At 42.9% G+C, this 25693-nt stretch overlaps 1 protein-coding gene across 1 annotated transcript in view; it reads right to left on the reverse strand.

Moving 5' to 3' along the window:
- The window catches only part of LOC138528089 (uncharacterized), an 840778-nt gene that overhangs the window by 780529 nt on the left and 34556 nt on the right, over positions 1-25693 (reverse strand). The window contains exon 3 of the mRNA XM_069639536.1: positions 11418-11492. Coding sequence (XP_069495637.1) covers positions 11418-11492 — 75 coding nt within the window. The remainder of the gene's footprint in view (positions 1-11417; positions 11493-25693) is intronic.

The raw sequence follows: 25693 nt of genomic DNA on the forward strand, positions 1-25693 counted from the left end.
CTCCATTGGCTAGGTAATGAGCGGGATCTTTTAATCTCCAATCTGTTCTAAGACTTTCTCAGTACTGAAGCTTGCACTTTAATTGTCTCAGCAATTTGGTTTAGTGTGCCCATTGCAGTTATTTATTTATTTTATTTATTGAGTATTTATAAGCCTCACTATACAGCAAGCTAGTGTTTCCAGGAACCACAAGACAAAAAAGGATGGAGGGGGGTGGGGGGGTCATGGGAGGTAAATAACAATAACAGTCCTACTAGGCCTTGTGACATTCGGATCATGCAGGTGCAGTAACAAGTAGTGCAAAGGGGGAGGGGAAGTGGTGGGGGTTTGATAGGTGACAGTCAGGGAAGGGGCATAAACATACAGGGGGCAGAAGGAAGAGGGGCCCAGTGGGCTAGACAAGTGCTTGGGGGGAACCCAGTGGGGCAAGTGGATAGGATGGTGGAGAAGAATTAACTTCTAAGTGTGAGGACGAGGGCTGGACCAGAATCAAGGGGGTTTCAGATGCCCCAGAATAGTTAGGAAAAAGGGCCCAGAAGGGCAGTGCTGGTTTGGGGGATGCTGGTCGTAGGGGGAGGGGTGCTGGTAGAGCAAGGTGCTGTTATAGAGTGGTCAGGGGCAGCATGGTGCCCTGTAGGTCTCATAAGGGATCTGGCCGCCAATTGCTGCGGCATAAGGGGGCATTAGCAAGGCAGGGAGAGAGGGAAGAAAGAAGAGAAGAGCAGGGTCTTCAGAAGCTTCAGCAATTTAAGGAGGTCCGGTTCAAGTCTGGAAGGGGCAGGGAGACCCTTCCAGAAATCTACTGCCACTCTCTGCTTAGTGAATCATCTGACCCCAGAGAGTTGGTGATAGAAGACCGGAGCACTCTAGCAGGGAGGTATTTAGAGAGAGAGAGTTGCATGTAGTGGGGTCCAAGGCCCCAGAAACCCTTGTGGATGATGCAAAGGGTCTTGAACTTGACCCTAGCAGGAACCGGGAGACAGTGGTAAGATTTTAGGGCTGGAGAGATGCGGTCCATGGGCTTAAGGTCCGGGAGTGCATCTCTCCAGCTTTAAAATCTCTCCACTGGCTCCCGGTTGCTGCTAGGATCAAGTTAAAGATCTGCTCCCTTCATCAGGGAGCACATCTCAAAGAAAACAATAAACGTTGTAAAAGTAATAAAAGTATAGCCCCAGTCAATAAGTTATACAACTTTTAGTTGAAATAAAACAAAAACCTACTATACCTGTCTCTTTCCTAACTGTTTTGGTGTTGTCCAAATCTTTCATATGGATTACATAGTTTGTTTCAAATAGATGCTATCCTGCATCAAAGATAAATACAATGAATGTCCAAAAGATACCCAATTATATTGATTGTCATATTGATAAACTAAATAATCATAATAAATAATCATAATAAACTAACAACATTTTACCTGATTCGATGTGTGGATCTATTCAAAATATCAAAATTCAGCATTGGTATTGTTTAATTCCAAGTAAAAGTTGTATTACTTATTGACTGGTATAATACTTAATTTTGCTCCCTTTTTTGTGTTCTTTCAGATGATGCCCCTGATGACGGCCATTTTAAGGTCCAAAATGCATTAGATTTGTTATTTCTGTCTCCATAGTAAACCTGATTTTTCGTACTGTGCCTTGTAGAATATTTTTATGCTCAAAGATTACGTTTTCTTCAAAAACCACGCTTTGACAAGCAGCAGTGTTCTGTAAGTGGAGACACAGGAATGGGGAAGGTTTCCTTGGTCTTAGTTTTACAGTCCTTATTCTTATTCTCCCCACCCAGGGGAGGCGGAATAACACTGTAGCTGGCAGAGAGGTAAGTCTTGGTCCAGCAGCAGATCACCCCCAGTGTGCTCTGCGAGTGGGTAGGAAATAGAGATTTTCTCTGCATTGAGGCCCTCCTTACTTACCTCAATGTCTGAGGGCCTTGGAAATTGCAAATTTCCCAAAGGTGACAAGCTGAGTTCTTTACAGTGTGCAATCCTGTCTGGATTTAGAAAATGTTGGTCTCCACCCTCCTAATGCAACCGTGCCAGCAGGTAGGAGACACAGTCTGACAGGGTGGCCCTAGGAAATGAAGCCAAAAGGAGAGGAGCAAACACTCCCACCCCTACCCCCGATGGGTGAAAAACTTCTGGATGGATCAGAGTCACTTTGTTGACAGTAGAATCCAAGGGAGTCAAAGTAGCAGGAGATAGGATGATGCTCAGCATGCAAGATGGGATGAACAGGGCAGCTAGAAAACAATGGTAGGTACAAGAGGTGGGCAGGATACCAGGAGCTTACAGACAGACACAAAAGGCAAGAGAAACACAGAAAGGGTAGGAAAAATGAAGATGCACAGTGTCAAGTACGTGCACTACCCTAAGTGTTGAGATACATCAGGTCCCATGGTGAAACCACTAACGAAGGCGTCCAGCATCATGCTCCCAGCATCCCAGAACTGGCCATCTGGTATTTGGTAAGGTAACCTGGTAGCATGGCAGCCACCATCTTGGAGGAGGAACGCTCCTGTGAACGGAGCATGCTGCATGCGCCTTCCGCGCATCTCTTCCTTTAGAAGAGCGATGCAGCCACAACCCTCACTTCCCATTAGCGATAGTGCTGACTCTTTTAATCTGGTGCCTGTGGGACGTGCACTGTTGCTAGCAATGCAGTCAGCTAAATCGGCTAGCTTAGAGGACAACAACAAAGCTACTTTGTCGCTCATTAAGATCATGCCCTCAGAAAATATTTAGAGTTGGTGACCCATCAAAGGGAAACACCGAGATAAATACGAATGCTATAAAGATCACTAACCATTTTCTGCATGTGAAGTTTCACCCTCTGAGCAAGAGTTGCCACCAAAGACGTAATTGAAGTGATTGAAGTGGATGAAAATGCTTTTTGCATTGAACTTGAGGCGGCATTGACAGCCTTTCTACCGTGCTTAGAGTAAAAAACTATTGAGACTGTGGTTAATGCCCTAATGCCTGGACTACCGGTCCTAGTACTGGCGTCTGTGCTCAGGTCTGTGCCAGGGGTGATGGATGACGGTATTACACCTGACCTGTTCATGTCCCGTGGCACCGGCTGCAATGTTGGAGTGGGTGGAGCAGGTAGCAAAAATGCCACTTACCTGACTTAGACATAGCAAATGATGTATAAACTTGTGTAGAAGTTCACACACCAGCATGGCCAATCATTGATGTGCCTTTGACACAGGATCATGGTCTAACCTTGGCTAACGCCTCTGTATTTTCTTCTGGTGTTATGTTTAATGTGTTGGAAAACGTGTTGTCCCAGGTCATAATGAAAAGTGATGACCTAGCAAGTAGGCTGGAGAGTCAGGAGAATACATTGAGGGATGCTCTAATCGCCCCTCCCCTGTGCAATTGGGCTCTTTCCTCTCCTCCATCTCATTCTCTGCCAGCAGCATCCCTCGGGGCTGTATCCTATCGCCATGGCTTTTCATCTACCATGACCCTCTGGTCCACTTGATTTCCCCCTTCTCTCCTCATTTACAGTGATATGCTTATGACACACAACTCTCCTTCAAGCTTCCCTCCACTACCTCCTCAACCTCCTTTCTCATTCCTGTCCGATTGCCATTCAGGCATGGTGTACACCCAATTATCTCTGTCTTAATGCTACTAAAACTGTGATCCTTCTCATTGGAACCCTTGCGCCCTTGCTTCCCTCCCACTCTCTGTCCATCCTCCTTGTGTACCCTCTTTGCATCACGGCAGCTGTCGGCTTTGAGTAAGGTAACGAGAACCATTGCACAATTTCACTACCAAATCCATAGTTCTTCAGTAGGGCAAAAAAGAAGCTCCAATTAATCCTGTCAAATGCCTTTTCGGCATCCAATGAAAGCACGGCCATGTCAGAATGTAGCTTATTGCACTCTTGCACTGACAATACTAATTTGCGCATGATGGTGAATAGGCTCCTTCCTCTCACAAAGCCGGACTGGTTGGTGCTGATTAGGTGCTCTAGTGTGTCCTCGATCCTCAAAGAAATTGCTTTGTCCAGGTTCATATTCTCAGTATTTTTTAGACTGATTGGCCTGTCACTCCGCACAGAAGTAGTGAATTCCCATTCTTTAGCAAAACCATAATCAAAGCATGCTTGTCATTACTCACAATACACCTCTCCGCCTTGACTCAAAGAGCACCTCAAGTAGAAACCCAAAGACCACCTTCTGATGCTACAAAATTCAGCAGGTAGCCCACCTGACCAGGTCACTTCCGGCCGTTTAATTTTGATGCCACCCTCATCAATTTGTCCATTGTGAGAGCTTGATCCGATAAGGATATCAGCATGTCAGGAATTGTATTCAAGCCACATCCGTCCAAGTAATTTGTTAGACTTTCCCCAGCTTGGAGATCTTCAGAGGTATATGACATTGAATAGAATTCCCAGAATTCTTTATTTATCTTCGTGGGATCAAATGTTAGTCCACCCAAAGCTTGATTGATTGCACTTATGATTCGATCTGCTTCTTGGACTCTCAAGTGATGTGCCAGCAGTCTGTCACTTCTTTCGCCACCTTCATAGTAATTTACACATTTTTCTAAAAAGTTGTCTTGCTGCCCTTTCAGATAAGAGTTTGTTCAGCTAATATTTTCTACGGGTTAACACCTCTCTTGCTTCAATTGTAGGATTTGTTACATACTTTTTCTCTAGTTCCACGACGTCCACTTGTTTAGCATTCAATTCATCCTTCAACACTCTACTCCTCTTGCTGGACAAACCTATCAACAAGCCCTGCATATAATATTTAAATGCTTCCCAGGACGTTACAACACACACATCTGGAGCCCAATTCAGAGATATAAAAAATACAGCTTCCTTCACAATCTTTTCAACCACATCCTTGTCATTCAGCATTGCAGTATTCAATTTCCAATTGGATTTGGGGAATATGAAAGATAATGACATCTCTTTCCAGACTGCTGCATAAACAGAAATTAGTATAGCATCCACATCTGCTTGCAAAATGTTGTGTGTACACTTTCCAGCAACTAACAACATATCAATTCTTGAAAAAACATTATGGCAACCCGTGTGATAAGTATGATTTTTAACCGTTGGATTGGATAATCTCCACACATCCACAAATGTAAACTCATCAACTAAAGCAATTAAAGAGAAACGATTACAACCCATACTATTTGCAGTCCCCCACTCCAATATACATATGGGTCCACTCTTTCGTTAAAATCTCCACCTAGAACCAAATCAACCTGCCCAACTACCTGAATAAACTGGATGAGAGACCGAAGAAGGAACCATCTCCCCAATTTGGGGCATAGATATTACAGATACCAATGATGGAGTCCTGAGTTTTTATTGACACATAGACGCAGAGGCCCTTGTCAGGGGCGTTGCTAGGGGGGGGGGCTAAGGGGGCTATAGCCCCTGATCTTTTGGTTGTAGCCCCGGATAGAATCTCAGGAGTTACAGCCAAAAGACTAGCTAGCCCCCAGTCCCAACAGTTCCAACATCAGCTTAGCCCCGGGTCTTTTCCAGACCTAGCAACTCCCCTGGCCCTTGTCATCCATTGTGGTCACAAGCACAGACAAAGGGAAACCATACATACCCGTCTTGAATTTGAACAGTAGCAAGAAGAGAATATAGATCCCACCATCCCCTCCTCATCACATCTGCAATGGAATCCACCTACATCTTATTCAGTCAAGCAAATTGCTATATGATTCCTGCCATGCATAACATAATGCCTGGATTGCAATATCTATGTAAACCTATTTAAAGGTTTATGAATAATTCTCATAGTCACCTTTCTCTGTAATATGTCTGGTTTTCAAGATATGACTGTGTCCACTATACTAACATCATACCAAACATATGGGGCTCCAGTAACTGAAACCTTTTGAAGTAGAAGTTAGCACATCCCAAATATTCACACAAATCGCTAAATGGCAGTTATTGCCAGGTATGATCGAAAGTTTGCATTGCCATACTGACTTCAGCTTTTGCAAGGTTATGACTGATTTTAAAATGTCACCATCTTTTGTATTGTGTTTGTTGGCCTACCATGTATTAAAGTCCTCTTTGGCAGTGCAGAACACAGAGCAAGTGAGTCTCACCCATGTTTTGCATTTGGATAAATCAACATTCTCCATTGCCTCCTGACACAATGATTGTCTCACACTTAACAGGCAGAACCGCTCCAAGACCCTTAAACAGTAGTAACTTGTGATTCAGTCAAGATGCATCTCTGTCAATGACATTCAGCAAGTATTATGTGATATCAGGGGTAAACATGCCTAATCCCTTTTGTTCCCTGTGGCCTCAGTTGTCCCTCCCAAAGATTCTATCAAACATGACAAAAAGTTGCCTCAGCAATTCAGCACACTATATTCCATGAGCATTAGCTCCTTTTTAGATGCAATCTAAGACCTCACAAGAACAATTTAAACTTGCGATCGAGTCCTATCGGGTTTGTATGAACTCTTACATTAAGCTTAGTAGCGCAACCCATTGTTGCAGGTCACGTTGAAAAGTCTATATTCAAAGCCCACTGTGCCCAATTTAAACTCTGAAAAAGCAATCGAGGTTGTGTCCATCAGACCAGAGACTAGTGCCAAATACACAGGCACCTGAAATATAGCCGGTCTCACGTGATAGAAAGAGATCGCAGATCATATAAATATTAAACATGCTCTGCAGCCTTAAATCTTGACGCAAAATGACCCTCACCTGAATCAAAATTCAACAATAATCCATGCTATGCTAATGTTACAGCACTCGTCCCAGTCACTTATACATTCATTGCATCTGTAAATGATCATCTGCATGTGAGCACCCCAGGCAATCACGCGTGCTGCCCTGCAACATCCCTCCTAAGAACCAGAAGAGGAGACCACTCCCAGCCACGCCCCGATAGGCGCCGAACCCAGGAGATCCCCCACTCCTCCTACATGCCCATCATTATGGCAACATGAGAAGAGCTCGCTTGATCAAGGGTCGCCTTCAGGAGGAGGCGACGCTCGCTCTGACCTTAGAACAGAGGCCACTTTAGAAAGGAAAATAAGCAAGACAAATTAACTTCAAGCATCCATAGAAATGCAGTAATTCCATCATTTTAACTCTACATTTTAAAATAATCACATGAAAACAAGTGAAAAATTGTAGAACTAAAACCAGAGAGATGTGCACACAACAACATTTAAACTAAAGGGAAGCCCCACAAACAGTACAGACAAAACTACACTAAGTGGGCTCACAACCAGTAAAACAAGTCATGGAAATCACTCTAGATCAATTCTCGTGATAGATTATTTTAGCCATTTTACTGCCTCAAGTGAGGTTTTAAGTGCTCTTTGTTTCTTTGTCAAAAAAGAGTCTTAATGTTGCAGGTTTTGTCAAAATAACTTGAATATGTTTCTCCCAGGCCAGTAATTTTACCTCTCTAAAAGGCCTTTTCTTCTCCACAACTTCCTGTTTAGAGAAGCTCCTTCATATAAAATCTTCTTTTTCTCCATTGCAGCATTCGAAATCTGCTCTTTGGTACTAGATTTAGTAATGACCAGAATTACATGTCAAGGTATCTCACTTATAGGTCTGCCAACATGGTAAGCACAATCCAGGTTTATGTTATCAGCTATACTCTCCCCAAAGACCTCACGAAGAGGCCTGAGGACCCTTTCCACCAAGTTTTTGTCCAAATCAGTGAATTCAGGCAGGCCCACGAGGCGCAGATGAAGGTTTCGCAACATCATTTCCAACTTCAGGTTTTCAGCACTGAGACAGGACAACTCTCTTTGTAAATCCTTATATGCTCTGAAGCTCCTATTAGCCTCTGAGGCCAGGCCAGTAGTATCACTCGCCACCTTTGTTACCCTGGTATCCATTTGGCCGGCTTTTGAAGTGAGATCAGAGAGGGACAGCTCATCTCCCCTACATCTCCAGCCACCTTGAGAAGAAGGTTGAAATGTCATCATTTCCCAGAGACTTTTCAGAGTTTGGAAACTACTTGGGAATGGAGTTTTCAGGAACATGATTTTTTTTTCTTCATGTTTGAGGGTTAAATCAACAGCAGGATCTCCTAGACAGGGGGAGGGCAGGAGCTGCAGGATTAAGCTGTTGCCTGGTCAGCGGACATTTCGGAATTCAGTTGGGTTCGTTTTTCAAGTACTGTCATCTTTACAACCAGTGTTTAATATCATTTATCCGCATGTGTTTTAAGATGACACACAGTGCCACAGTATGTGGGCATTTTCTTTTGTAACCTATGCCTGTCAGATATGTTATGTTATATGTCATTTGTATAGTGGCTACTGCCATTGTTATAATATGATATGATATATGTGATATGACATGGCATTTATAACACGCCTGTAGAAAAGTGTTTCTAGGCAAGATGACCTTGAATGGCATTTAAACGCTGTGTGGATGAACAGCCTTTGGAAGAACGTAGTCTGAGAGGTGGTGAGAGGAGAGGTCAAATGTGTGTGTGCATTTTTAGCCTTATCTTAAGTAGGTAGGGAATGGCAGGTCCCTTACAGCCATCCATATTATCAGAAGTGAGAACAGTGCTGTGACAAATTGCCAGGTGAGTCAAGCTATGTGAACAGCTGGACTGAATTTTGTGTGGAGCTCAGTTGTAGTAGATGTTGGTGCTCAGGCCGAGGGTGATGCATGTTGAAGGTAAGGTGATGAGAAATAGTGTGCACGTCAAATGTGTGTGGCTATGTGAATATTGTATTGGCATTCACATAGCCACAAACAAGGCGAGCTTCAAACTATCAACCTAAATAAGGAGCCCTAGTCAGGCAGAATGCAGGTCTGGCAAACAACAAAAACAGCTGTGAGGTCTAAGCACCAGTCCAAATTGGGACGCCAGTCAGGCAATTCAAGTGTGGCAAGATATAAATATTAGTGAGATTTAAAGGGGCCATTTAAATTAGGATCCCAGGTTAGGCAACTGCAATTCTGGCAGAATATCAACAGAGGTGAGATTCAAGCAGCAACCGTGTTAGGGACTGTGTGGTCTGGCAAACTGAGGTGAGTGACAATAGAAGCGATTGGGAAAACCAAGGTGGCTGTCTAAGTTAGGTTGTACCATCTCTCCTATGAGTAGCACCATAATGAACTATTTAATTCCTTTCAGTATTTTGGAGATGACACTTGCAGGGTCATTGAAAGATAATTTCAGTTAACAATAAGAATGTATTAAGTTATTTCATAGCATGTCATGCCTAGTCTCCCACTTGGAAGGTCTTTGATTAATTACGTGATTTTCCCCTTCCCTTCAGTAGTTGCTCAGCTTCTGATATGAAAAACCTACAGTACGAATGTACATTGACTTGTGGGAGTCTAGGACAATAGAAGTGTTTCTACCATTGGATCCTCCCACTCACTTTGCTTGTTTTTTTTTCTTCCTGGTTTCAGTTAACGGAAGATCAGGTGGATTCAAGTTTCGGTGACATTTTGAGGAGATTCCGATTTTTGCCAGGGACATCATTTCACCAAAATGTCAGGGGTAGCGGAAGTGACATCACATGACCCTTGACCTCTGATGACATTACAGGAGTTGATGTCATTTGACCCCACCCCAAAGTGACATCACATAAAGCGATGAAACACAACCTGTCACCCCTTGACAAAACAGGAAGTGGCATCACATAGTTCCTAAGTACACTATGAAAAATATGGTTACAATATCACTTTAATTTGATATACAATTCATACAAGAATAGGTCACATATGTAGCATTAATATCCGTGTGTATAGGCCCATATTGCCAAATTACTGTGAATGCAAACAGACGTCCAAGGCTAAATGAGAATGATGTGTTAGCTTAAGCGCTTTATATAACAAATATATATACAATATCACCCGACCTATGTTGGTACTTGTTTATCAACCTCAGAAGGATGAAAGGCTGAGTTGACCTTGCCAGGATTCGAACCTGCAACATGCAGGTCACACACACATCGCGGCAGTGAAAGTTCAACCCACTAAGCTATGTCACAGGCGATATCTGTCTTACCTGCATGTCTGAATGATCTCAAAGTCAGAATGCAAATTACACTCTATAGAGAATACTATTAAACTGGTGACAGATTTAAGAGCAGGCCAGTTCATCTGCAGGTCTGGTGCAAAGTTGGCCACATGTCATGCCTGCGTGAATTTACTTTTCAGGCTTCAGAGGTTGGCAGAATACATACCATTGGGAGGGTTCATACCTGTGTATTAAAGAATTTAGAGTAGCACAGGGAAAGCAGCACACTCACATGGCATGCCTTACTCTGGCCACTCGTTACCTCATATAAGCAAACAAACATCCTGAACAGCATGGCATGGAGAGAAGAAAGATAGACGCATTACAACAAAGCAGTATTGTGGCACAATGATATCAAAGGCCACTTTATGTGCTTTGGTCAAACATTTCTACAGTGTACACAAGCTTTTAGGCACGAGGAGTTTGTCAAGTGACCGAGGACACCAAGATGGAATGTTTTGTGATGATCGTAACAGAGACAGAAGCAGAAAAAAACATGCTATAATTGCAACTTGCAAAAAGCAAAATACATAGTCCAAAATGGATGCTTATTCTACTCTAAATGAGGTGTTTAAGAACAGACTAAATCAGTGACTCCCCCTGAAATGTACATGAAATAAACCTTTAATGAGTCTAGAAATTATTGTATAGAATACCAGAAAGACAAATTATGTATTCCTATTCTTTCTTATTTGGGGTCACTGCTTAAAGTATTACACTTGTGGAACCCCATTTTTTTTAGGGGTAGCAAGGGAGACCACAGGGGTAGCAAGGGAACCCTCAGGGATAGCAGGTGCAAATCCTAGTGACCCCCAATTGCCGTCCCTGATTTTGCCATCCCTGATTTTGGCCCCCCTGATCCTGTTTCAATGGGAATTTCAAGTTGTTTTCGATCACTAAAGAAGAAGAAGGACTGTTTGTAGGAGCTTTTGTATGCTGGGTATTTCTGTGATTGGCTGTTCTGTGGGTCATTTCCCTTGTTCTTCAGGAGCTTCCATTGCAGTTTGAATACACACTTTAGTTTCCTGAAATTATATGATATAAAAGCATAATTTTGGGTGTCCCCACTCCCGACAAAAATTCATTAGAAAATCCATGTATACGTTTTAAAATAAAAACGGGCCTGTTTAGCACTCCTAAACTCATAAAAACACACATAAGGCACAATTTAGCAAATGCATGTGACTGTTTGCTTGTGTTCCCAATGCATTTCTGTCTGTATTGTATGAGCCAAGATGGAAGCCCTGGGGTTGGTCTGTATGGAACCTGTTTCCAAAAAGTCACAGCTGAATAGCCGCCGTCCCTTTAAGGCACCTGGCTTCGTACTTCACTGTGCCAGCATCTTCCCTCCTGCTGAACGCTTACGTACATTCTAGGACTTTCTGTGATGTCGGCCTTACCATCTTGACGCCTTCTGAAGTCCGATTTTGAGGTGGACTCGAGAGGATGAGCTGGGCCTCGTTGCTGATGATGCTCTGGAAGGGAGAAGAAACAAAGCATGCATTTGTACAATACTCTGAACTGACAACGCAGGTTGTTTACATTGCTTTTGGTGCCAGAATACCGTCCTAATTTAACTGCCGAACATATTAAACATTTGCTTTAAATATTAAGCAGTTTAATTGCTTAACAACGTGTAGGGGTAATTTGAAGCACATTTAGCAGGCTTTAGCGTCCTTCAGCTGCAGTCTTGGCTGTGCTTTGCAAAAGCCTATTTGCAGTTTATACATCTTCTGGGACTGTGTTTCTCACTTCAGAAAATGTACTGGCATTGTTAGAGGTCCCATGTTCCCAAGCTTGGAAAAGATTTAAATTCATGCACACTGTGCTGCCTAACGATGAGCTTCGTCGCTGCAACACCTGCGCAGTCCTGATTTGAAATCAATGAAATGCTCTGCCCTTCTGTGCTTAATTGGTTTTGCCTCCGGTGAAACACCTGTACTGCAGTTTCTAACGACACCCGAGAATCTCACAAAATGCAAGCCTTCTAGAAAAGCAATAAACAGTGCTTCTCCTAGGGGGCGGATCTTGGCTAGTGCGTTGCATATCACGCCCTTCCGTGATACCCACTTGTCTGAATGTGCAGTGCCGCGTACCACAAGCTTCAAATAAGATTTTGAAGTGGGTGTAGTTTAGTGATAGTTTTTTTTAAGTAAAAGATCATTGTTAGGAAGTGAAAAAATGGTTCCTCATTCCCAATGGGGGTGGCTCTCCATACTTCTTTGCACCTAGAAATTCATGCAAATTAAGAGTTGTTTGTCCTCAGATCAGGCAACTCCCTTTTATTGCCTGGGACGTGGGCTGCCACCTGTTATAGGTGTTGTTCTGCTTCACAGCATCCCTTCCAAACATCATATACAAAACCAACAAATCTTGCAAACTTGTGCAGAGGAGCAGTGGTCGAAGTGTACAAAAAGAAGTAGTGGAACTATGTTCCCTACTGGCCTGCACTGCTTCCCACAAACCCCATCGCCACGCACCATCCCACGCACAATACAAACCCCAAAAAACATTCTCCTGCTCTTTAGGGGAACGCTCAGTGCAGTGCACTGAAAGTGAACGTTTTAACTTCTTCCTACACATTTGTTTTAAAACAAAACGGTTCCGTAACGGTTTCTTTTTAAAATAAAAGTATAGGAACAGTAAAACTTAATTAAAAGAAGTAGAGGAGCAGCGCTCCCGACCGGTCCCACCCACTTCGACCACTGCAGAGGAGCAGTTAGACGCTTTCTCACCATTTCCCGCCCCCTCACCACCATCATACTTGAACAGTCGGAGAAGAGCAGTAAATGGGACCCCCTGTATTGTTCCCATACCACGAGTCTATGAGAGACATTGTGCACCCAGACAGCCATACAGAATGTACCCTCGCACTGAAAGTTTGGAAGGATGCCACATGGAAGGATGCTGTATGCATGGATGTCAAAATGCACCTATGGACATCATGGATGTATGTTAAATGAACTCTGACGAGGACAGAGTAATGTCATAAAGAAGATACATGAACCTATGTTGAAACAATATGAAAATACTTAAGAAGTAACAATGTAACTGAAGCACTAAGAGAACCTGTACCTAAAACTAAAGCAATCGTGGATATAGCAAAGGTAAAGTAACTTACTGACCAATAACTGTAAATTTGCAGTAACACAAGGTAGAAAGAAAACATATAAAGCTTGCTGTTGTGGAATATAAAACGTGACAAGGACAGCCATAATGGGAAAATTAATGCTCGCTCACGTTGAACTTAACCAAGCTTCCCAGGGACAGGCCGAGAAAGCAGAAAAAAAGCTCTGTGTGCAGAGCCGGTGATGAGTCAAGGTTGGCCCAGAGTTAAGGATGCTATTCTAAGGGATAAGCAAAGAGCACAAAGGGAGTATATAGATAAGCTCTGAATTTGGAACATTCTTCATAGACGGAAGAAGAAAACATCTGTGAGAGCAAAACTGTTAGTCAATTAAAAGGAATGAAGTAATGAAAGCACCCGATTAGACGCGGAATGATCGAGCAAGCAGGGATCCAACCCAGATATTGATGAACAGACACGATCCAAAAGCATTAGGGGCATGCAAGACTATACGTTTGTATTGATAACTCAGTTGAAAGGCCCTGATTTGAAAAAGGCTACAGAAAAGGCCGAAACACGTCTCATCAAAAAGGGCAATTTTTTGATATAATAAATCACTCTGCAATTTATACTTTGGCGCAGTCTTCTTTCTGGTTCGCCATCATAAACTTACCTGACTCGTGGTTTTTCTTGGCTAAACCACAACCCAGGAAGACGCGACTTATCTATATAAAAACAATTTTGAAAAAAGTAATAAAAGTTAATTAATTAACATGTCATGTTATACCAAACCTTTGAAGCCAACAACTTTTGAATGTCCGATTATTTGGTCTGAGATTATTATTTGTAATTCCACCTAGCACAAAAAACACTTCAAGGTGCCAGAGCACATTTGTTAGCAGAGGATGGTTATGGTCTAGTCCACCTAGGCCAGATCCAGACCCCCGGATTCTTGGTTGCTCCCTCCATTAGCCTGAAAGAAGACTGTGGAGCTTCCAGTGGAGATTGTGCACAGAGTCACGTGCAAGAAGATTTTGTTGGGAGGTCCCCCTTTGATTAAATTCCTCTCCAGTCCCCGCTGATGCCTCGTTGATGGAAGGCGAACTGGTCAGTTTAGGGAGAGTCGTTGCCAGAGGACTCGAACTGAGTCACAGATGTAAGTAGGATAACGAAGGTGGCCAAAATAGGGGGAGGGATTATGTTGTAAATAATAGTTGTAAAAAGTAACATGATCTTTTGGGGAGATTATAAAGAGAAGTCGATACCTCGATTCCTGGTTCCAAGGGAACAGAAGGGTATGCACTAAAGTAATGGGTGTTAAGGATTCCTGAGGCAAGAGTGCATATCAAACTCCAAAATGGAGTAAAACGGAGGAACACATTTACTAAAATAGTAAAGGAAAGCATATGCAGTAACATTTTAAAAGTGCACATTTGTGGGGTTATATAAATGTCAATATAATGCTTTTGTTATGTCTAGACCAAGAAACATAAAATTACAGTAAATAATTAAAGAGATAGGTGAAAATTTGGACCAAGATATTGACGTCAATCAGGAAGGGAAAAATCAATGGAAAGTTATATATAAATAAAGAAGAAATTCTTAAAATACTAATAATAAAAGAACAAAATAATACAAATTGAAAGTAAAATGAAGGAGGAAACAGATTATCATTGCATATATTTTTAAAACAAAATAGTGAGCAGTTAAAATATATCTTGATTGGGATCATAAACTGTGATTGATGGTGCCTCAGCCAATTGACAGGCGTGGTATATTTGATAAAATAAAGAATTGAATAAAAAAATGGGCAAGTATTGATGATCAAAACCGATCTGTCATCATGGGGGATACACCTCTTTTACATTTGTGTAGGACATTGCTAAGATACACGGCGAAGATAAGGAAATATAATTCAGAATGGGTTTGAGGCACGACCAAAAAGACACTCATGCCATGGCCTCAGGAGGGTTCACTTTCAAAACATTTTTTTGCGGCATAGGACTACATATTAGCATGCTATAGATAAGGGAAAACATTTTCAGAAAAGGCTGTCATTTTAGCTATGGAAAATTTACCAGAGTGAGAAAGAAGATCCACCCTATAGGAGTGAATGCTCAATTAACGTAAAGGGGAGGATAAAATGCCTTTGGCTCTCCTTTCCCCTCATGACGAGAAGAGCGTAGATACAGAGGAGAAGGGGTTTTACCCTTAAAAGGAATTAAAAGCAGTGGCGGGCTATGGTAATCCAAAGTATGTACCCCCTGCTTATAGCAGCAAGGATAATGCTGAAGAAAGCAAGAGAAGAGAATACCAAGATATATTAACATGGAGATAGAGGAAGAAGCAGGGAAACAGAAATAAGTAAAGGATAAAACTAAGGGAACATCAACAGTACAGAATGCATGGATTGGAGGACAAATATTGCTTAAATTATTCAATACTGGCATTGATGGGGTTCGAGAAAGAGAGGAGAGAGAAGTGAAGGAAAAAAGAGAAGGAAGAGTAAAGAGCATACAAGGAAGAGAGGGATAAAGAATGCAAGTGTCAAGAAGAACAAAGAAGATATGAGGGGTGGAAAGAAAAAGATTGATTAGAAGAGTAGACACGAGAAGAGATAGAAGCCCAAATAATAAAAAAATGTGGTTGAAAAGAAAGCGAGAGGAAGATGAATTGAGGGAGATGAGAAGAGAAGAAGAAATGAACAGGAGTCGGGTATTGAAAGATGATGAAATAGAATATCTATGCCATAGGAGCATGGTGCTGATTGAAGCACGAGAACGATTGGAGGAAGAGAGAGGGTCACAACAGCCACGTAGGGGGCTGCAAGGAATGCAGATATCATCATGGGCTGATGGACAGGACACAGAAGACATAGTGCAAATGCATGGGAATTTATACAGGCAAATAAGGATAAAGACAGGCATAACACTCAAGAGAACATACAATCTCTCTATTAAAAGGGAAACTGAAGACTGACTAGATGACGTTTTGACAGACGAGTACAGAGCACTGTCTTTTAATAGATTAGTTCTTGATGATGCAGAAAAAAAGACAACAGCCATATGACCTCGTGCATAATGATCTCAGACTAAGACAGGGAGGAGAATGAGAGGATGCGAAGAGAGAGCAAATGCAGGTTTCCAAAAGAAGTGAGTGTAGAAAAAGGGGTAAAATGATCAGATTTAGAGGACCCTAAAGAAAGTACATCAGAAACAACATCCTATACTGAGTGACCACAGGCACGATCATGCAGTGCAGGGGATATATCCCCACCATATGCAAGCAGCCTAAGATTATTTATTACCAGGAAGAAGACACAGGGGTGAGGCCAGCTCTGCCTTGAAGACAAGGAGTTTAGGTAAATATGATTATGGACCAGGATTTTCACAATTGCCATTATTAGAAAAGGGGGAAGACGACCACCATATATACCATGGCCGTAGATGGTTAAAGTCAATTTGAGGTGTAAATTGCTGAGTTTGACTTCCAGTGCGGGAAAATGGATTTATGAGATGGAGAGGAAGACATCAGGAATGACGCTAGTTAAAGGGCACGCAAAAGGGCTGCTAGCAGCTATACTAGGGGAGAGAGCTGACGACATTTGGAAGCGAGCATGATATGCAGGTGTGACTACGCAAAACACGACACATGATAGAGCACCATTTAATCATTTCAGAGCAGATGTGTGGCGGGTGCTCAGAGTACAATACCCTGATACCTCAGACATGGGTGTGATTATCACTAGGAAAATGGGGGAGGATGAAGATCCTCTTGCTTATAGTCAAGATATTTAGGACAAATGAAGGTAGGAGACTCGCGAGCCGTAGGATAAATGGTAGAATTATTTTACCACATTTTGTGTCAGGGATTACCCGATCCAGTACAAGGCCAATTGAAAAAGCAGATGGGAATAGAAGTGAAGCCATGGCCAGAAATACAACTGCAAACCGTGCATCATTGCTGATTAATGCAGTAGAACAACAAGATGAAAGTTGAGAACATGAAGCATGAGGTAGCAAAGTTAGTGCAAAAGACGTTGTCCAATATAGGCATAGAGGGAACGGTATAGATGAGAAATGAAGGAGGGATGAACAGGAGATGGGTATAATTTTTGGCCAAGAGGAAGAGGGAATGGGCTGACAGGAGTAAGACATGGTGGAATTCAAAACTCTCAGGGAAGAGGGGGATTTAATGGCAGACAGCCTCAACAATGCTGGAATTGCAGAAGAATAGGACACATAGCTAGGACATGCAGAAGCAGAGGAGGCATGCAATAGAATTGGCAAGCTCCATGTGGGGGGATGGGGTATGCTATGCAATATATACAGACTCACATGAATATTATGCCCAAGATCACATATGTTCTGACATATGTGCCACAACCACAACAAATGTAGCCTGCACCACAGCAAATGCAATCACCACAAGGGAAACCAGAGCAGGTACCCATGCAAGCACAACAGGCACATCCACACCAAGTACAGACACAGCAAGCTTTGGTACCACAATAGAACATGACCCCAGGATCCCAACAGGTACCCGCACCCAAATTGAGGAGTGTGGCTGTGATAGGAGGAAATCCATTCACAGGTACAGGGATTAATTTATACCCCCAAAAGGACAGCCCACAGAGCGACCTGATGTGTTCAGTACTATCAGTGACACCAGACCCCGAAGAGGAACCAAGGGTCAGGTTAATGATAGGAGGCAAGGCATTTTCATTTTTAGTAGACACTGGAGCCACTTGTTCTTGTGTCCTTGAGGCAAAATACCCAATTTCAGGTACTGCCATGAATGCTCAAGGATTCTCTGGGGTAATGAGTTTAGATCCTTTTACAGACAAATTTCCAATCTTTATAGGAGAACACAACATGTCAATGCCATTATTATACTTGAGGCAGATCCCAATTAACATATTGGGACGTGACTTGATGACAAAGCTTAGCATGCCGATATCTTTTACTGCGAAGGAACAGTGCGATCTACTCCAGGGATACACTATATGAATGTGGGAGAGTTTATATTAGTCTTTACAGGCCAGAAGGCATTACAAGGAGTTCCTTTAGAACAAGAGGTATTTTTGTATGGATTAACTATCCCTTTATCATTGTTACCCAAGTTAGTAGGTCAAATATTGAGGATACCTGATGAATTTACGTTCAGACCAGAGATTCCTATGGACGATGAGGCAGGGCAGATTATTACCTTAGAATTAGAAGCAGCAGTAGTCAGAAAAGAAAGGATGATGCTTCATGGGACAGATGATGAAGGAAGATGATGGAGTACAGTGATAGCCCTCAGTGAAGGATATGGGTTGACAGATTTGGCAGACAAAGAGTTGTTTAGAGATGACCACTCTGATGATGAATTTTTTATAAGTATCACTTATTGGATCAAAGTAAAGATTATAGAAATACTACAGAGAATGGTATTGGTAAAAAGAAGAATGTCATTCTTTCAGGAAGACTAAGAGAAATTGCCAGAGATGATACGGACTACAAGCCCATATGATGTGGGTCTTTTATGAGGGATAGGTGCAGTTAAAATTAAATGAATACCAGCATCACGTTTATCACAAAGAAATATCCCATGTCTAGGGAGGTGGATGAAGGTATATTTGAGACCATTTCCACTTTAATAAAGCAAGGCATATTGGTGCTTTCAGATTCATTATGTTACACAGCTGTGTACCCCATGAGGAAATCAAAGGGGGTGTTGTGGAGATTCATTCAGGACCATCACCCCTAAACAATATAATCAAAGCTGAGTTTCCTTTAGTTCCAAATCCTGCAACATACTGTGTAACATCCCTTCTACGGCTAAAGATTTACCCTTGTCGATTTGGAGAATGTATTGTTTTGGACTCCCCTTCATGAAGACTCAAAAGATTTGACTTCCTTTTCATATAGAAATACGCACCTGCCACATACTTGTTTGCCCCAGGGGTACTGTGCGTCCCCTTCAATCTTTAACAGAGTCCTCCAAATGGACCTGGCTAATGTCTAACTCGAAACATGATAATTCAGTACGTGGATAACATTTTGTTTTGAAGTGAGACAGAAGAAAGATGTAGAGGCGATTCAGTTAAATTCATGACTATACTCTCAAAGAAAGGATATAAGGTAGACAAGGAGAAATTACAATATTATCAAGAAGAAGTCTTGTATATAGGGCAGTTCATTTTTCATGAAGGGAGATAAATGACACCTGAAAGAGCAGAAGCTATCATGAAAACGGCAGCACCTAAAACAGTGAAAGAAATGCAGCAAGTTCTACGGTTATGCAATTATTAAAGGGCCTGGGTTTACGATTATAGCACACACATTCAATCACTTTTAAAAGGACTTAAACTTAAAGTAGCACATTTAGATAAGAGCACAATAACTTGGACAGATGCGATGACTGAAGGGTTTGCAATCAGTATAGCCCCTGTGTTGGGGATCCCAGATTACAACGAAGAATTGTATTTGTTCTCCCAATCAAATGGAGAAGTCATGACAGCAGTTCTTACACGGAGGATGGCATTAGGACATGGAATCAAACCATTGGCTTACTACAGTGGGATTTTAGATCTAGTAAAGAAGGGACATCGTCCCTGTGAACAATCTTAAGCTACTGCTGCATTCACAATTGAAAACGTTTCAAGTATAACGATAGGGTATCCAATAACATTATTGTTAGAGCATGCATTATTTGTGATTTTCGAGAAGCCCAAAAGTATATTGACCACACAAAGAACAACGGGGTAGGAGGTGATTATTTCCAACCCCGGGATTAAAATTGTAAGACAGTGAATCCAGCAATGTTTATAGCAGAACTAGTTGGAGAGGAGGATTATGTACAAGATTGCATATTGCAGTTCATTGTAAATTGCATAATGTGCCAGAAATGTACAGTAGGGTGCACTTTGCGAACAGTAAAAGGAGCAATTCCTAGACTCAATGGCCCATTTCAGAATCTACATATAGATTATGTAGACACACTGCAGATATGCAACGGCTACATATATATGCTGGTCATATTGTGTTCTTTTTCTAGATGGAAAAAGGCAGGTCCATGCACCCACCCTGATGCCATGTGCCCTGCCAAGTTCCTTGTGTGCAAGGTGTTCCCAGGTAGGGGGGTGTGAGGTCTTGTAGTTTGACAATCGACGACACCTTGTAAACAGGCTTTTTGAACAGATAGGTCTTCTATTAGGAATAAAACATATGTTTTCCTCTGCTTATCAAAAAACACACATATTGGACTGTTTAGGGTCTCACACCTAAAGTTTCCCCTACTCGTTATGTCACACTAGCAAATCTTATTAATCATAACTTACATTTTTATCATTACCAAGTGTACAAGTCCTACCTATCCTGCCCTCCAACCAAACTAAACTAAACCCTTGTATAGTTTGTACCCCTAGGATGTGCTGATGGACCGTTTATCTTAAATCATGTTTTGCATGTTCTTTTTATTTATTAAAAGGCACATGTCAGAACAACAGGATCATATGTCATCTGCTTCACAAATGAAATAGAGCACAGCATTATAGAACAGTCAATGGGCTAGCAGGTTACAATTTAGGACCAAGATGAAAAACACACCCACATTTGACTTCCCAGAAACACACCAAAATTTGGCTTTCAAAAACACACCCAAATTTGACTTCCCAGAAACACACCCAAATTTGACTTCCGAGAAACCAACCCATATTTGTCTTCCCAGTCTTCCCACATTTGACTTTCAAAAACACACCCAAATTTGACTTCAAAAGGTAAATGCTAAGGCACCATAGGTGATAGAACTGAGGTATGAGTTTGCGGTGGGTCCTGGAATGAGAGCATTAGAGAGCATTAAAGGGAGACCTGTTGGAACAGGCAGATAGGAAAGTCAGGGACCGCTAAGGGAAAAGAAAGGGTAAACAGAAGGAGGGAACTAACCCATGGAGAGGGAAGTAATGGAGTCTTGGTAGACTGGTTTCCATTTCTGAGTGAGCTGGTGGCCCCTGGGAGGGCCAGGTTGTGGTAGTTGAATCATGTAGCAACCCGGTAGTGGACAGGGAGCAGACAGGCACCTTAAAAATGGGCCTTTGAACCAATTGGTAGATGGGAAAGAGGTATCCAATGGTCAGGGGGCCAGGTCAGGCTACAGAGGCAGCATGGAAAAGCCAGCAGCCATCTTGGAATGGGTTAATGGCTGCAGCAGTGCTGGACAAAGGATCCAAAGTTTGTCCAAATGACCTCTATCTACTCCAACTGCTTCTCTATCAACTATCATTTCCTACTAAACAAGTCTGGTAAGTCTGGTAAGAAGAAATTTAAAAAGGATATCCTGGCCTCCAACGCAGGGCTCCACATTTCTGATACCTATTCCAGCGCCTCTGCCAGACAAACCCTCACTGACATCCTCTTTGTCATTCCTTCGCCAGATCTCTGGACCCCTCATATGAACTCTGTGCTCTGTCCTATCTCCTCCTCTACCATTAATGGTGGCACCCACTGGGAAGTCATCATGGTGCAAGGCCCTCAGGCCAATCTCCTTCTCTTTGATACGCGGTTCCCTCATCTCATCAACTTTCTCTAATCTCCAGCTGTTCCCTACTCTGCTCCCTTGGCTACTTGCCCTCTTTTCCTTCCTTCTCTGACCTCAAGCTCCCTCCACACCTCTGCAGGGCACACCCCTGATTTGTACCCCTTCCCCAGAAGGTATTTAAGGCTGGCAACCTTCTTCACCTTGCCACTCTCAACTCTCGCTCTGCTGTCAAACACTCCTCTGACATTTACCACCTCATTGAAGAACTTGACCTTGATGTCCTTGGTTTTACCGAGACATGGTTCACGGCCAGCTCTTTCATGAGTTTTGACACTCTCCTCCCTGATGGCTACAAGATCCACTCCACCCCCAGATCCACCTGACCCAGAGGGGGTGTAGCCCTGATCTTCCCTGAGTGGATTCCTGCCTCTATCATCCCCACTCAGACTTACTCCTCTTTTGAATGCCTTGTATGCAGGCTCTCTCTTTCTCCTAGCCACTCTCTTACGGTTGCTACTCTCTACTGGCCGCCCAGTCAAATCACCTCTTTTCTCTCGGAGTGGGCAGGCTTCTCCTCCTCCCTCCTGGCCTCAACCACTCAACTCTTCCTCCTTGGTGACCTCAACATCCATCTTAATTCTCCCTGTTCCTCATCTGTGCTCTTTCGTGACCTCTGCGATTCACTCTCCCTCACTATTCTCCACTCTGGCCCGACGCATTCTGCTGGTCACACAGTAGATGTCTTGATCTCTGCTGGCCTCCCCTTCGCTATTCCTCTGACCACTCTTCTCTCCTGGATTGATCACTGCCTCCTCTCCTCTAATTTCTTCCCGTCTTCCCCCCAAGACAAGCCTACTCCAAGATTGCCACCTACCTTCTCGGACATCCGGCCCATGAAGTGTGTGTCAGTCGAGGCTTTTGCTGCCACCCCCCCCCCTTCCACCCTGGGCTGTCTCACTCCCTGACACAGCCCTGCCCCTGCTCCTCTATATCTGCTACTCTTGATTCTCTTGCCCCTGTCATGAGGATCTGCTTGAAGTCCAAAGCCAAGTGCAACTCTTGGTATGAATCTGTTAGGTCTCGCTTCCTTCTGGCACGTTCGCCCGCAACCAGAATAAAGCCTCACACTCGGCTACACCTTGAAAACAATGGGAAGGCTTCTATACATTTGTCCTACTATCACAGAAAACAGCTGGGGCATACTTCCCTTTGCTGGTCCCTATCTGGCTAGTTTGTGATAGCTATTACATCGGTATGCAAAGAAGTTTTGCAATTTGCCTTTTATGCATTTTATGTTACTATGGAGAAAACTACACATGTGCTTTTGCACCATGTCATTTCTGTACTGGCTTATATTTGCGCAGATATGGGCTCTCTTCCATACCCATATTTCCTGATGATATTAAGATCACTCGTTTTGCCTGCTCATAGAATTATTTCTCATATAATGGCAAGCTTATTTCTCATTAGACACCTGAAAGAGATGAATGGAACACTTTGAACTCTTCTTAACTATTGCCATTACAAGGGTCACCGTCAAATTGATTGTTTTTAAACTGTGAAAATATAGAAGTGAATCAACAATATTCAAATCAGTCTTGCTGGACCGCATCCTGTCTGCATGGGAATATAAACAATGTAAGCAATGGTTTGGCCTTTTACGGTGCAGTTTGATTCCCTATGCACAGCAAGCAAACAGAACCCACATCAAGTCGTACCCTGTACAGTGAAGATGTCGACTAACAGTTTGACCTGGGCTTTTCCCTTTGTTTGGAAGACCAAGGTTGATTTGCATACGGCAGGTCCTCTTCTGTGATAGGGCATATGAGCTGAAACTCAATTAGATGGACGTCGCTGAAACAAATGCCAGTGGGTATGATTAATTCAACGTATCTTTTCATCAGTCGGCAGTGTCTGTTTCAGGTTAACATCTCTTAGCGTTGTTGCATGTTGCAGGTCATCTTAATGGAACAGAGAGATGTCATGTAGCTCTTGGAAGACCACTATTCACAAAGTTCGGACCTTGGTGTAAAACTAGCAACTGTGGTAGAGAGACAGCTGGCTTCCCATTGTGATTGCCTTCTTGATCACATTGCGTTATCACAGCAAAACATTTTACCTCATTGTGTCTTAAATGCTAAAATGGTGAGCCCACTAAATTAAATCAGTTCAGAAAGAGCGCTATAAAAAATAATCTATATTTTGAGGTGGTTTAACAGGTTGTAGCGTTGCTAGAAATATGATACACATATTCGGTGAGTGATTGTGTTATACCTGATCAATAGCAAAGGTGGTGCCTGTTTGACTGTTGACTGTAACTCAGTTGCATCTCCCTTGCTAGCCACCTCGGCCCATATTCAGACTGCTCTTCAACTCCCCATTGTGTTTTTGTTGCCTGTTTTTGTTCCCTGTTTGTTAATTGTTGCCATGTGTGAGTGCTCTCTCTGGTGGCCTACATTAATTATAGACTCATAGTGATTTTACTATCTTATGTCCCAAATGCATTGTTTCCCCAATGCATTCTATAATCTTCCAGCTAACCAACGTCATAGAGGGACTAGAAAATCCTTAAATGGACCAACCACATATTCAGGTTGCAGATACATCCAAAGATAAAATCACCCCTCGCATCTCTCCCTTAAATATTGTTGCCTCTCCCCAACCCTCAGTAACTACAGGCGAAATACACTGTAGCAAGAGGTCTACAAAGCACAAAAATACCAGAATCAGAAAGGAAGAAAGAACAAGAGAGAATTGGATGCTGCCCGCACTACCCCTTCTGATCAGTCATCACGAGACTCTATGGTCTCCCCACTACCTAACCTCAAGAGACCATTGACTGCTTTTATCTCACATAAACACTGAAGAACCCAGCTGGACCAGATTTATATGACCAAACATTGCTCCAAGAAATAGGACTCACCAACAACCCTTGCCTACGTCAACACTGGTAACCATCCAACCACAAATAAGAATGGACCCACAAGAAACAATGCCTGTTACATCATGTATCACTAGACACACTGCTCCATCCACCACAACCATGCAGCAGGAACAGGTAGATGTGCCAGACCCCAACAAGTGCCTGCTAAGCCTCTTTGAATCTGAAAGTCTTGATGTGGAGCCCTGGGAAACAACAAAAGCCACATTGTACAACCCAATAGCACTCAGAAAGCGGTCAAACCCACCTAGAAATGACAGGCCCAAGAGGCATCCTAATCAATGTGCGTTCTGTCTCCGAGCACCCCTCAAGACCAGATAGAGTCACTCTTCATCACTGAAACCTGGCTCTCCAATGATCGGTCGCCAGTTATCCACATGAGTATTCCATCGCAACAATAGGAGAGGAAGTGGCATAGCTCTGGTAGACAGAGAATCCTTCATGCCCTCCATTGACATCAGCCCAAACTGTGAGTCACTCACTCTCTACTGCTCCATCTCTCTCACAGTTGCACTTAGCTGCATTCTTTTCTACAAACCTTCCTCCTACATATCACGCTTTGATGACAAACTTGCCATAGATCATCACCTTCTAACTATTTTGTTTCATGTATTTATTGGGTATTTTCAATGCGTCTATACAAACAGTGTTTCAAGGCGCAACAAGGCAAAGAGTGGTGGGATGAAGAAAAACAAAAAAACCTCCTACTAGGCCCTGTGACATTTGAATCGTGCAAGTGCAGTAACAATAAGTGCTGGGGAGAGGGAATGGGGAAGAGCCAGTCAGGGTGGAAGTGCCCATGGGTTAAGAGCGTGCCAGTGGAGTCCAGGTGGACAGAGCAAGGGGAATGCAGAGTGTGCCGGGAAAGAAGGTTCACGTGCTAAGTGCAAGGGATGGGGCTGCAAGGGCTCAATGGGTGCAGGCCCAGCCAGGCTATTGCTGGTGGAGGGAGTTTGGCAGGGTAAGTGCAGGTAGAGTGTGAAGGGATCAAGGGAGACCAAGTGCAAGGGTAGACTTGTTGAGGAGGGCCTGGTGCCCTGTAAGAATCAGAAGTAACCTGGTAGCTAGTCAAAGAGGTAGAGGGGGACATTAGCAGGGGTGGGGGAGAGGGAAATAGGAAGAGAAAAAGAGGGTCTTGATAAGTTTCC

This window comes from Ambystoma mexicanum, chromosome 7q (genome assembly GCF_040938575.1).
Source record: "Ambystoma mexicanum isolate Mex_15411 chromosome 7q, UKY_AmexF1_1, whole genome shotgun sequence".
Classification (NCBI taxonomy): domain Eukaryota; kingdom Metazoa; phylum Chordata; class Amphibia; order Caudata; family Ambystomatidae; genus Ambystoma; species Ambystoma mexicanum.